Below are 13,803 nucleotides of genomic sequence, written 5' to 3' on the forward strand. Positions count from 1 at the left end.
TCCTGCAGCACTTACTCATCTTCCTGCTTAAGTATTTTAGACATTTCGGAGTTGTGTCTCCAAAAGTTCAAAGGATAGTTGGGCACCACAGTCCTTGAAGTCAAACAGAATGGAGCATCTTACTCAGATCCAGCTGTTATCAGATGCCTGCCAATAAAGGATTTGACCACTTCCTAACACCATTTCAAGCAGCAATTGTGTAGATCTGCTAAACAGTTCTGAAAGGTTTCTCAGTGTTAAATACTCAGGTTAGTCCTGGTAACTAACAGACCTCGGGGTCTGCCTCAAGCTCTTGCCTGATGGCCTTGGAAGCAACAATTTTACTGGACTACTCCGTGAAATCAAAAGGTTGACAAATTTAAATGAGTTCTGGACTCAAAGTTTCAGAGTACTTATTACCATGGAGCTTTGGAAGTGTCTTCCCTAAAAATAAGGCTGAAAAACTTCTCAACTGAAAACAATTTCAAAGAATTTGACACAAACGTACCCACCTTGATGTAAATATTTTTCATTCATCAGTTTACACATGTGACGGTACATAAGATACCTCATAGACTTCCGATTTTTAAAAACAACAATCAGATCAGATTCAAAAAGTGCTGCTGATATACACATTCTGTCAAACAGGGCTGTACAGCTCAATGAAATCAGGTCATATCAGTGATGATTAAAATATCTGTCTTCAAATCTATGCATGAAAAAAATCACTGAAAGGAAGCATGGTTTTACAAAGCCTTTAGAGACAACATATACTAGAATAGCCTAAATGGATAGAAGTTTTTTTTATCACAGATCTTCAAAATGGAATTGCAAGGAGGCAATTTTACCTCAAAATCTTATCAATAGATTGAGGGGTTTAGATAAATAAAGGTTCTCTCAAGTTCAGTGGTACTATTTAAAATGTCCTCACTCTTACAATAGAATATATAATCTCCTTATAGAAAGATATCTGGTTAGGCAAGGACTCATCTAGTAAATATCACAGTATTTTAAGATGACTGTTTTATAATTTTCCCTTTAAAACCCCTTTAATTTCACAGATTCAAATGAAAGGAAAAGCAGTCCCTTTTAAAAAGTTTTTGCCATTCATAACTTTAAGTGCTAAGTCGTAACTAATTTGTTGATTTGGTTCTACTGAGGCTGTTGCTCATAGCTTTTTTACTCCTTATAAAGAAGTAAGATAAGTGACAATATATATAAATTAGGAACTAAAAAGAGATATTCAACCTTGATCACATGGAGAAGTTGGCGCTGACTTTGACCTATCTTCTTCTGATGACGTGCTTCCAGGAACTGGTTGTTGAGTCTCTGCACCTGCAATTAGCTAAGAACAATTCCAAAAGGGGTACTCAGCTATGAGATTCTCCCATGCCAAGAGGAAATTTAACAACTTAAATTCACAAATACAAGTATGAAGGAAACTGAAGATGTTACTGAAATAGATTACCCCTACAAATTCTCTCTTGCAGGACCTCAACCATAAGGTTCATGGCATCATATCAAATGGGCACATAATATAAAAAAAGAAAGAGCTGGCAATTTAAAGAAAAATAGGTTCTTAAAATTAAATAAGTGTAATTAGCATACCCAGCAAATGGGAAAGTTTTGAATAGCCACTATGAGTCTGTGTTGAAGTATATCCATTTAATTACAAGTATCAGCAAGCACTACAAACTCATCAATAACATCATAACAACATCTTTTCCCAGGAGTCACAGATCAAATAATTTATTCCTGTAAGAATGAATTTATTTCTGTAACATTTAAAAACAGTGTACATGGGACCCATGTGTGCAATAATCAGGAAAAATAACAGAACCAAATGTCAATGTTTTAAGAAATTATGGTAAAAATTGTGTATTTCTGTAAATGAGAGAAATGTGTCTCTTTGTCACACCATGCAAATAGAAAGTGTGGCCATATTCTGAGCCAGTATACATATTTTCAATCAAGAATAACTCCATCAGCCTTGGATGCACTTATGGGTGACCTGTGCTTTTTATTTCTAGAACAGCCTAGTTTTTCCTAGAACAGTGATAACTCTGGAACTATCATCTGGCAAAGAGCTCTTCTTCATGAGGATCAGCACATTGCTCCCTTATCAGCATTTACAATGCAAAGCAGTAGTGCTGCGTCTCAATCAATCAATTATCTGATAGCAATTCTGAGCCAAAGAGGCATTTATGTTTTTCTGAACTGTTGTGTCAGACACTGTTTCTCTGTCAAATCTTCCTCAAAATTATAAAGGGGAAATCCTTCTAGACTCTATACAGATTCCAGGTTTGCAAATTTTTAGCAGGTCAAAATAATCTTCATATCAAAATTCAAAATGGATGACTTGCACTTATAAATCAAAAGCCAAAGTCTTAGCTCTGTGCTGACTTAAAAAAAACTCTTGTACAAGGTGAGTGTGTGACTGAACCCCCCCCCCAACTAGTAAAGTTACAATACAGCCATACTTAGCTCATTTTTCTATGTGACATTGCATAGTAAAATTACCTTTTTCCTCCTCTGCCCACTATTAGTGATCTTATCTGGAGTAACTCCAAGATCTGCAAGAACTTTAGCTATGCCTCTAGCATCCACTCCACAGTTTGGTGCCACATTTGTTTCACAGCGTCGATGTACATTCATCTTGCAAACTGCAATGAAATGTAAAGTAATACAGTAAATTACATACTACCTTGGCATGCATTTGTCTTACTTAAACCAGACCTCTTTGGACCTACCAATGCAGAACAATGTTTTCACACAGTACCTAGAACAGACACAGGAACAAATGAAAATACCTAACAATCCTGTAAATCTTATATAGAACTTGAATTAGGAGTCCTTCAGAGCTTGGACTTTAGCAGTCCACTTCTGAAAGCAAACATTAATCCCCCATGTGTTATGCTTCTTATTCGTTTTTACTCAAGTAGATTAACAATGTCAGCAGACATAAAACCAACAGTGTTTTTAATGAAAGTCTTTGGCACTGTTAAGACACTTTAGGTGGCATCCAATTCACTAAGCTCTTTCTCTTAAATGCCATCTCTTGAAACTAGCATACTAGTAAGAGGAAAAAAGGTTACACTGCTTCCAGATTATGGGGTAGGGGGCATATAGCTCCATTAAAAATAGCAGAGTGAAGATGCCAGGCACAGATGTCATTTTACCTTAGACTTCACTGCCCTCTTGTGGAGCAAGGCATAAAGAAAGCAAAACTGCACTTGTAATTAAACAGTACATTAAAATTCAATTGCTCGAATTCCTCACTTTATTACTTTTTAGAGAAAAAAATAATCAAGAAATCATGTATTTATAAAGCTGCATTTCATTATATCGTGCATCAGTGATGCTTTCACTGTATAAGCCGTACAGAAACAAAACACCTTTATCTCTGGGACTATACACAGGCACTCTTATCTACAGCAGTAACTTCAGAAAGCAGGTGCCTTTCCTTTTCAAGTACGTTCCATGTTACAAGAATAGCAAAATGAAATTGCTACACACGGTATCTTCAATGCATGTATATTCAGTGAGAAAGGTCAGTGGCAAGTGTTTGACTTAAGATCTATACCAGTGGACACTGAGGAACGGAACTGCTTGAAATACAGCAAGCGGGAAAATTTTGTACAGTCCAACTTCATGAAAATATTTTGTAAAATAAGCACAGGAATAAGCAGTGGAAATACAGAAGAAGAATAAACCTCTGGGATGCACTTTTCATAATGTTAATAACCACACTGGGCAAGTAAGCACCTCTCTGAAGAAGGGAGCATGGTTCAGCACTTGTGAAAATAGAAAACAAAGCACAGAAAGATGACATTTCCAGCTCAGCCAAGTTCTAGATTTCATGTGCACAACACTGCATGTTTATTGGCACTAATTTTATGATCATGAGGAAAGCACATAGGCTCTCTGAACTATTGCTTCTATGCATCAGCTACACAGTAATAACATTATTTCTCATAGATACGTGAAATAATTTGCATATATATGTGAAATAGCATTATTTTCTACAATTAAGAGTCAATGAACCACTATGGTACTCAAGAGATAATATGAAAGTGAAGTAATATATTCACAGATTAAGTGGAGAGATATAGCTCTGATTAAAAATCAAAACCAAAAAAGTAATCAGGTTTAATTGAAAAATCGTCTCTGAGCATATCTGCACCATAATTAAGATAACATTTGAACAAAATCTTCAATAGTATTAAAGTAACAGTATTTAAAGTCTAACATTTTATCACTGCTCACTATCTAGAATCAAAAGGGAAGGTTTGAACTTCAGAACACTCTCACTGGGTATCACTTTGTTATGAAAGAAATCTTCTCCCTGCTGCTCAGCAATTTGTGACATGAAACGTTAGGTCTGACCTTCACCTACAGTTATGTCTCACCTTTAATACTGCAAAGGATACAGTCCATATACTACATGTTTATATATATGTGTGTGACTCCACATTTCTGCAGTTGAGAAGTGCAAATAACATGATCCTTGTGTATATGAAGATGGACCTACCTATTCATAAACGTGTAGCAAAATCAAAATGCTTCTAATCCCACTAAGTACTATGTTCTAAGAATCTGACAATCTTAATGAGATCATTCCTCTCAATCCCTTAATTGAAGTATTTTAGTCACTATTTCTAAAATATCACTTTCTTTTGCAAGTGTTTGTACTGTTTTCTCCCCCATTTAGAATATACAAATCTGCTTGAAACAAGGAGATATGGAACCACCAATTTCTGTTAGTCAGCTAAAATGACGTGAATGCGTATTCCAGCAGTAACTTCACATACAGTTACTGTACATAATACACAGTCCTTAAGCTGCAGAACATAATGAATTCTTTATTTTCTGGAGCAGAGGCAGACCATCGCAAAGAATGATTTGGCTAGATATCAGAATACCTCATCGTTTGGATATGGGCACACAGGACTGGTTCTGCCTAGCCTAGCCAACACATAATAGGAACTTTCGAAGGTGGTATTAAAGGGAAAAGTAACTGGAATAATGATGTTTAAAATGTTTAAAAACCATCACCACAAACACAAAAGCACAACAGGCATATAAGCTGAAGGGATATAAATTCTCATGCTACTAATTTTCTGTCATCTGTTAATTTCCTTTGTGGCAATAAACCTGCACTGCAGGGGGTGCAACATGTGTTTCTACACCTCTGCCCTCTGCACTTGTTACTGACTGGTGTTGCAGACAGGATAAAGGACCATTTTCTAACCTTTATGGTAAACCTTACAGCAACCTACTACTTACTTCCTATTCACTTGTGTACATGCTAGAAAAGACAGAATAACTTGAAGTCTTTCTAAGTAACTCACCAAGAAAAAAGAAAAGCTCTGATGTGGCAGTCCTTACCTTTACATTGTAAACCTTGTCTCAAAAGACCCCAGAGCAATGAACCACAGTGGTCACAGAAGGTGGGCACTTTGTAATTGTGAATGCTGAACTTGTGAGGCATGTTGACACTGAAACGCTGGGATCCCACCTGCTGGGAAAGCGGAGCACAGCATATTTCACACTAATTTCTTTATAATCAGTGTACGCTTTGTTATGTCTTGAAACCAAACAGAATTCAAACAAGATGAAATAGGTCTATGTGCAGATGATGATCTTTGTGTTAGATATACTCCTGCTCTAGAAGTCTTCTCATACTTTATTTTCTCCTACTTTATTTGTGGAAAGGAGGAGGAAGGGCCGCTGTTGTCCAAGAGATAAAGACTGAAGTCTACTTCCTAGTACTTCTGGGAACAACAAATACCTAGCTATCAGGAAAGATCTCTTTATGTGGAAGGCAAGGAAGTCACTCCCAATTGTTTGAGGAGGAGCAGGCCAAACTCATACAGGACTGAGAAAGAAATATATCACAACCTCTTTATCTTTTCATATCCCACTCTTCTTTAGATTATGACAATGATAAATCACTGCATTCAGGGATTCCAAGGTATGATTATTTGTCAATTAAAAGACATAACTGATAATTTTTTATAGTGGGCACTGCATAGCAGGAGATTTATTTCAATGTTTTTCCTTCCCTTTCCTATTACCACTGGCTTCTCTCCAGTGATCTAGTACCCCTTCTAAACAATGAGAGCATTATATCAGCAAAGCATGCAAGTCTCCACCAGTCTGGAGCCTGGGAATATAAATCCACACAAGATTTTGTATCTTCCTGTGTAGCCAGACACAGTCCTTCAATGGTCCTATGCGCGTGATCAAGTTTTGAACATAAAATACTGGTTGTGAATCAGATATTAAAGAATGGTTCCAGTATAAAAAATGGCAGACAACTGCACAACAGGAAGAATGAGATCAGTTAGCATCTCAATCAAATTCATGTCAAAGTTGAAAGAACAGCTTTAAACCATTACAGACAACTCTGATGTGCAATTTAAAACTAGGGGTTTTTTAGCATATAAATAACGGTTTTTATGAAATAAAACTAAGAAATGTTCTTTTTCTGTATGGCCAAGGAACTGGGATCACCTACAGACTACCTCACCTAATGAAAGATAGGAGGTCCTTGCTGTTGCACGAAACAGAACAGGAGAGTGAACATTTATTAGCTTTTCTGTTAACACACACACACACACACACAAACCCCATCTGTATAAGATAAAGCATTCACTGGTTGCAGTGGAGGGCTACAACTTTTTAAAATAACATAAACCTCACCAACCCAGCCACAAAGTGATACCCTAAAACTGAAGAATCTAAGGGAGCTGAACACTTCAGCAGCCACACTGCTCCCTGGTGTATGACTGTCCACAGAAATTGACAGTAATTTCCTAACCAAGCCTAGAAAGACCATCTTAGCCAAGAGAGACCTTTAACTCAAATGAAAGCATTGCTTCATTTCCAATTCTGATTCAGAGCTGAATATGCTGTTGGCAGATATACTTACCTTCCTGACAGTATGGTTCTGAAGACAGCTAATTTAATTTTCAGGTGATGTCTTCATTTATTTAAATGCATGATAACAAAACACATATTGTGTTAATTCCATTAATATCCAAAAGCTTATTAGAGGTAGGGAGTAATTATGCTGGAAAACCTGTTAGCTAGGTAGTACCTCGTGCTATCACTACCATCTTTACAATATCCGCGGGTTTTCCTCAACACTCAGATGGCTCTTTCTCTACGTTTTTACTGTTTGGACACAGTCTTTGTTGAGGTGATTCTTTGCAAGCAAATTCTGGGCAGTCTTTTACGTTGATGTAAGATACCCAAGCATACTGCCTATTCTATCAGCTGCTAATGACTCAGCCACACAAAATGCAGCTAAGGACAAAGGGTCCCAGGCTGCTTCTTTTGAATTAAAATGCCAAAACTTGGATTAACTCTGAAATGGAGAATGCTAAAAATGTAAAGGGGTGCAAAAAGCCCACTAAGCCTTTAAGCATTCAGATACTACAAGAAGTTTACTAATTAGAAATAAATTGCTGTACAAGAATTCCCATGCAAATGAAACTGCTATGGCAATCTGTCATTTTAAAGTAATTGCTATACTACAAGATGACCAGAAGGGCACAAAAAGGCCTGTAACATTTATTGATTAAACAGAGGAGATGACACTATTTTTAACTGATGAAAGACAGAGTTCTATCTGCAAAATATATTTTATAAACATTTACCTCATCGTGAGTTTCCTGTTTTTTTAAGCCAGCACACTTCGTTATTATAAGTTCATGGCATCTCTTGTGGACGACACAAGTGCAAACTAAACAAAAAACAGATAAAAGAATAAGTTTTCATAAAGATTGATTTGAAAGGAAAAGACTGAATACAGAAAACTAGAAATGCTGGGCCTTAAAAGGCTGCAAGTGACTGATGACTTGATGAGTCCTATGAAGTAAGTCTGGCTTACAAAAGCAGAAGAAAGAGACTTTGAAGAGACCAAAGAATTTTAAAAGAACTAAAGCATATCTGCCAACATCTCAGCATGTAAAACTACAAATTACCATCTGAAATATTAACCACAATTTTTCTCAGTTTTTACATATTTGATTTCTTTCTTTAAAGTCCATGATCTCTGTATTATACACGACAAAACCAATTCCTGTCTGTAGAGCTTCCAGAGGAAAAGAGACATAAAGATTACTCAATGTAAAAGACGACAGAAAAAAATGAAGTCAAACATTCTTTTGGTAACACATTATCATAAGTTGATAACTGTAAAAGGTTTCAGGAGGCAAAAATGCTCTGTCAATATTCATACTGATTACTTAATGAACAACATTTGCACATATGACAGATAACATTAGCAATTACAAGGTCTATCATACTGTAGGATTCAAGGTCATTAAGTGAAGAAAAATCCTACAGAGTGAAATAATGAATTCTTTTTCTTCTTGTTTTGGTCATTGTTGTAAGGAAAAAAAAGGTCAGAACTCAAGGAACCTCTGCTGAATGTGTAATACAATAATTCATATTATAGCATGTAAAATCATTATTTGCATTTATTTACAATGAGATTTCATTAAGTCTTTTGTAACTGAAAAATCATCACTAACTTGATTATTTCTACTCATCAGATGAGAATTAAGTAGAAAAACATCATCCTAAAAAATCAAGAGTACAAGAAACAGAGTTGAAAAATGGAATTGAAAATTAAACACTTCTGTAGTCTTTGCTATAACCTTCTCTAATGGTGACCTCTATAATTATCACATCTATTTAATTACAGTCTTTGCAATTACCTGGCATTTTTAAACAAAGAATCTTAGGCAGAATAAAAAATTCATAATCTTAAAATTAACAAAGCGAAAAATGAAGAAGCCAACATTTGCAGACATGCCCCCCCTAGTTGGATGTGCATTAAGAGATATCTAGGATCTGCTGTTCAGTGATGTTAACTATGTTCCTACTTCATAAACAATAATGAAGTCCAACAGTTTTGAAAAATCTTACTGTGCCTTGCTAAAAAGATTGTGCCTTTGGTGAGACAAACTTCTTATGATCATCTTGTGCTAAATTCTTGGCACAGTACCTATACAATGCTTGATGAAAATATCTTCTTACTTATATATTACAATACAATACGTATGTTCAAACTGTCCCCCTGTAGATTTTCTCTTACCTTGACATTGGTATCCCTGTTTTCCTATTACACCCCTGAAAATAAAACAGTGTTTGAGAAAATGAATAATACATACTTTTAATAACGAAAAAAAAAATTCTCTCCTTATTGGACATGCACAAGTTTAAAAGAATAGCTTCTTATAAACAATAATCTGATACTGCATGCCTAAACTGAAAGCAGCTCCATGTAGGAACTACATTTCAGCTGTCAAGAGGAAACAGAACGATAGGCCATGAATGGAGTTAGAAGTAAAGACACATTTACTGTAATAAAACAGGTGAAGCCAAAGGGTACATGGAGAGGGAAGCCACAAGCTGATAAAGTGATCATCAAGCAGGCCTCTCAATAGAGAGAATAGAATACACTTTTGCAAAATTGCTAATTTTGTTGCTTGGAATCATTTTACCTAACATAAAGATTAACCTGCACATATTTCTGAGAGCAATGTACCTGAGTTCATGTACAGTTCACGTTGTTCCACGTTAAGAAAGACTGATTCATTACACAGTCTTAAGAAATATTAATTATAGATCACATCAGATCATACGTGTATTAAGGCAGAATTCAGTATCTCTAGGTAACTTTGGAAAATAGCCACAATGTTGCTGAAAAATAACTGAAAACTGAATATCTCCACCACTTTTCCCAATTTGAAAATTGCAAGTACTCAAAGTTAACATAAATAATTTCTAAAAGGGAGTTCTTGACATACACTGTAATAATAAAGACCCTGTACACTGAGTACTGCAAACCCTGGATCATTAGAAGTCTAATATTCCCATCTTCCATTAACTTCTGTAGGATGTATAGGAGCCTGGCATTTCTTAGGAGGATGATGGTGATATTTTAGTACCTAATGAAGAACTCGGTCATCTTGACAAAATGTAAAGGTCTAAATATACATTTAGGCACCTACACAACACTAGACTGGCTGTCTACACAGAATTCATAGTGTGTATCAATCAGGAAAACATTGAACTTTGTGGCTCAGAGAATAAAAAAACCAGAAACACAACAAATTCTAACATTGATGATGGAAGTTTAACAGTCCTATTATCATCTGCTGAATTTATGACAGCTTAATATTCAAATGAAGAGGAAAAGAACTGCTACTCTATACTCTTCAACAAAACACGAGGAAATGTTAACTCCTTAAGTCAAAGTTGCAAAGAAAGCAAAATTGCTTCATACCATATAAAATCTCTGCAGTGTGAACAGTATGTTGGTTGTCTAAGATAAGTGGCCATAAACTTGTGTCCATTAACCTGATGTACTCTACGTCGCACAGCACCCTGCCGCTTTCTGGGGCGCATACGTTCCCGGAACACACGTTCTTCATTGTCTTTGGGTGCTGAAACAGAGGAAAAAAAACCCAATAAGCACTGGCTGTATCAGACAAATACGGGAAAACCCAAATGCAATACATAGTAGATATTCTTCAAAAATAAAGAGAATCATCTCTACCTAGCAGTGCACAGAATAACTTCCCTAAGTTGTGGGTCAGTTTTCTTTTTTTAGCAAATTACTAAAGTGTAAGGGGTTTTATTGCCATGTACAGAAACTTCTGTTTGTTCTGAACCTTTATCTGTAAATTCATGGTAAGCTGGGAATGTCTTCTGTGCTATATCACTATCAAGCACACTGACAACCTCTTTAACAGTAATTACAGTTGGACTCTCCAAACAGCTTATACTTTCATCTCATTTGACCTTCAGGGGGACAAAAAATCCACCAAAAAATCCCTATGGTCCCCACACACTCAGCAAGGGGACTCCTGGTCCCCACACACTCAGCAAGTGTAAGAAAGCTGAGTACAAATCCATATTATCAGACAGAACAAAAATTCCTTCCAGAACCGCTTACTTTGTAGACTAAGATCTGAGCTTCAGGCTCTAATAATCGACTTTGATACTAATATACTTTCAGCAAACTGTTCAAAGGAAGCAAGCTGTTCTTCTTAACCAATTCCCGTTCAATTGTATATGAGATTTAATGGTAGAGAAAGTAAAAAAATGAAGTTGATGTGTCACAGAATGAAAACGTTTGGAAAAAATTCTCCATAGCACGCTGGGTCATTTTTTCCACAAGGCCTTATTTTGGGAAGTATCACTAACACCTCCATAGTATTCTATATGCATTTAGCAAAAGCTGAGAATGAGTTAGCAATGAAGAATTGTACACTGTTGTTAATGAAAGACAGATTTCACAAGCATTCCTTGAGCCACTTGTATGTCTGCAAAACAGACTATCAGATCTGGAGGAGACCACATTCAGTCATTTGCTGTCAACTGAATCTATGCACTCACTACTTCAGCGCATGTAACACTTTGATGTGCATTTAACACTTGTCATTCTCTGAATTTCAGCTACCCTGAACCATTATGATGGGCTGAAGATGCCAGCTTCGGTCTGTTGCAAGGTTTTCTGTACATGAACAAGTTGTTCAAGCCACAGTACAGTATTTAACAATAATACAAAGAAAATTAAAAGTCTGAGAATAACTCAAACCTATAGTACGCTCAGATTCTTTCACAAACACTAAAATAAACTCTCTTTTTGCGGCTTGTAAATTTCAAAGGTATTGATTTAAGAATTCCCAGGAAAGGGTCTTCAATTAAGCCAATGGGTTGATATCCTGAGAAAATACAGGGCACAGACCCATGAATCGAGATCAGCTTCTTTCACCAACAGCAAGGGCTCAAACCCATGACATTAGCAAGAATGGCATTGCTTTTCCATTCTTAGTGAGCTGTCAGTAAATAAACATTGGCTTCCGCACAAAGCTAGGTCCCCTTTTTAAGAAAGATATAAAAAGTACCAAATAGTTATCAGTTATATTTATTTTTCTGTTGTCAATTACGTTTATCTTTATGCATTAAGAAAAACTCTGATGTCTAATGAATACCGCAAATTTCCAACGACTGTTTTCCACAAAGAATAAAACACAAGCAGTTAGAAATCCTACCAGAGACTCCTATTTCCAACTTTCCAGCTTCTGAATGATTTATTAACTTTATAAAGCTCTGGAATTATTCCAAAAGTTATTATTATAAGAAATAATTCTATATCAATGCAGAACTGTTCTTTTGGTTGCCATCCAGATTGTAGAATTTGCTAAAGTATGAAGCCTGGATGCGAGAAATTAAAATCCCACTCTCCTGAAAAAGGTTCTCAAAAAGTTATCTGAAATGAACAAGATGCTCTAACAGTGCAGAGTTCACACTTAATACGATATCAGTCCACAATATCACCTTTCTCCTTTTTTCATCTTAAGTGTAATTCTTCACAGATAAAGTACCTGTGATTTTATAGTGCAGGTAAAAATCCTGCTCTTGTTTGGCCAGATAAACACAATAGCATGACACTAATTTTTTTTTAAGTCAAAGTCTTAAAAGTGATTTTATTATAGTACTTTCAGTTCTATAGTTAACAATTTTATGAAATTATATTTTCCACTTACAATACTTACAGTTTAAAAAACCAAAACTTTGGGTTTGGGTTTTGTGGGGTTTTTTGGGGGGGTGTTTGCTGGTTTTTGGGTTTTTTTTCTCAGAAATTGACTTGAAAACACTGACTTGAAAGCAGACATAAGCAATACATTTGGAATTACTCGATTAAATGGCTGGCCTCCGTTATATAATTTCCACCCAAATAGCATCTCTGTGTGTTAGAAGGACGCTCCAACAGCTGAAGGAAATGTAGTTTTCTTGGTCTGCCTTAAATAACATTGGAGGTCTGTTAGTTGCCCCAGAACTGTCTCTCCCATCAGTCTGCTGTTCCACGTTTATCACTAAAGACTAGAACTTGGCCAAAGTCATGCACCACATCCTGCGTCAGTGTCCACCTGCAGAGATGAACTCAATGTTCATGAGTGATGAGTCCCCAGCAATGACTCTGCCTCCACCTCACCTCTTATTACAGCCCGTGCACAGTCCCCACCTTGTCAGTCTGCAGCAGGACTTATTTGGGGGGGTTGGAGAAGCATCTGGCATTACAGTGCATGGCTGGACACCGGATGACTGGACACCAGCCTTTCATCAAAGCAGACCAAGTCACAAGAGAAACAGAGTCACCCATGAGCTTTACACTTAGTTTACATTCAGTTCAGCCAGCTTGTTCACTGTTTCCCAACAAAAACACATAAACAAAGCTTTTCCACAGACCTCAAGCAAACCACTGCTACATCTTGCTCAATTCACATGGCTGTTGTGGACCACAGGCACAAAACCAGGCCATAACTTTCCCAGGTGACTCAGAAGAGGATGATCACATCTGTGCTGGCTCATTCCCACGGTTGTGAACGACTCATTTCTAGTAGCACGGACAATAGCCTTAGGTTTAATTTAAAATCCATTTATCTCATACTGAACAGCCACACTAAAGACATTCATGTAACTTTCTGAAGACATCTACTTAGAAAGAGAGCTACAATGCTCTCCCCAAACTTCTCTCATTGTTTGCAAGCAAAGATGAGTAAACGCTATCAGACAACAAGGAGTACTTGGGAAAATCCCCAAGTGTGATGCAGCCAATTAGTGCTTTAAAGACATACTTCAGAAAATGCTAGCACCCCAAAGAAAACTGGACTTTCATGTACGTTTTAAAAAGTCTTTCAGTGGTATATAATAGATTCTAGAAAATACCACCAGGATACTACATATTGAGTGTGACATTTCTATTAGCAGAGGAGTTCAAACTAAAATCAAATGGAT

At 36.5% G+C, this 13,803-nt stretch overlaps 1 protein-coding gene across 1 annotated transcript in view; it reads right to left on the minus strand.

The window, feature by feature from the left end:
• Positions 1-13,803, minus strand: part of PRKCE (protein kinase C epsilon) — a gene marked incomplete at both ends in the record, with an annotated part of 282,775 nt that overhangs the window by 95,431 nt on the left and 173,541 nt on the right. The window contains 6 exons of the mRNA XM_080615806.1: positions 1,228-1,324; positions 2,500-2,642; positions 5,368-5,497; positions 7,644-7,729; positions 9,089-9,123; positions 10,283-10,442. Coding sequence (XP_080471932.1) covers positions 1,228-1,324; positions 2,500-2,642; positions 5,368-5,497; positions 7,644-7,729; positions 9,089-9,123; positions 10,283-10,442 — 651 coding nt within the window. The remainder of the gene's footprint in view (positions 1-1,227; positions 1,325-2,499; positions 2,643-5,367; positions 5,498-7,643; positions 7,730-9,088; positions 9,124-10,282; positions 10,443-13,803) is intronic.

Source organism: Psittacula echo, assembly GCF_963264785.1.
Source record: "Psittacula echo genome assembly, chromosome: 4".
Lineage (NCBI taxonomy): Eukaryota > Metazoa > Chordata > Aves > Psittaciformes > Psittacidae > Psittacula > Psittacula echo.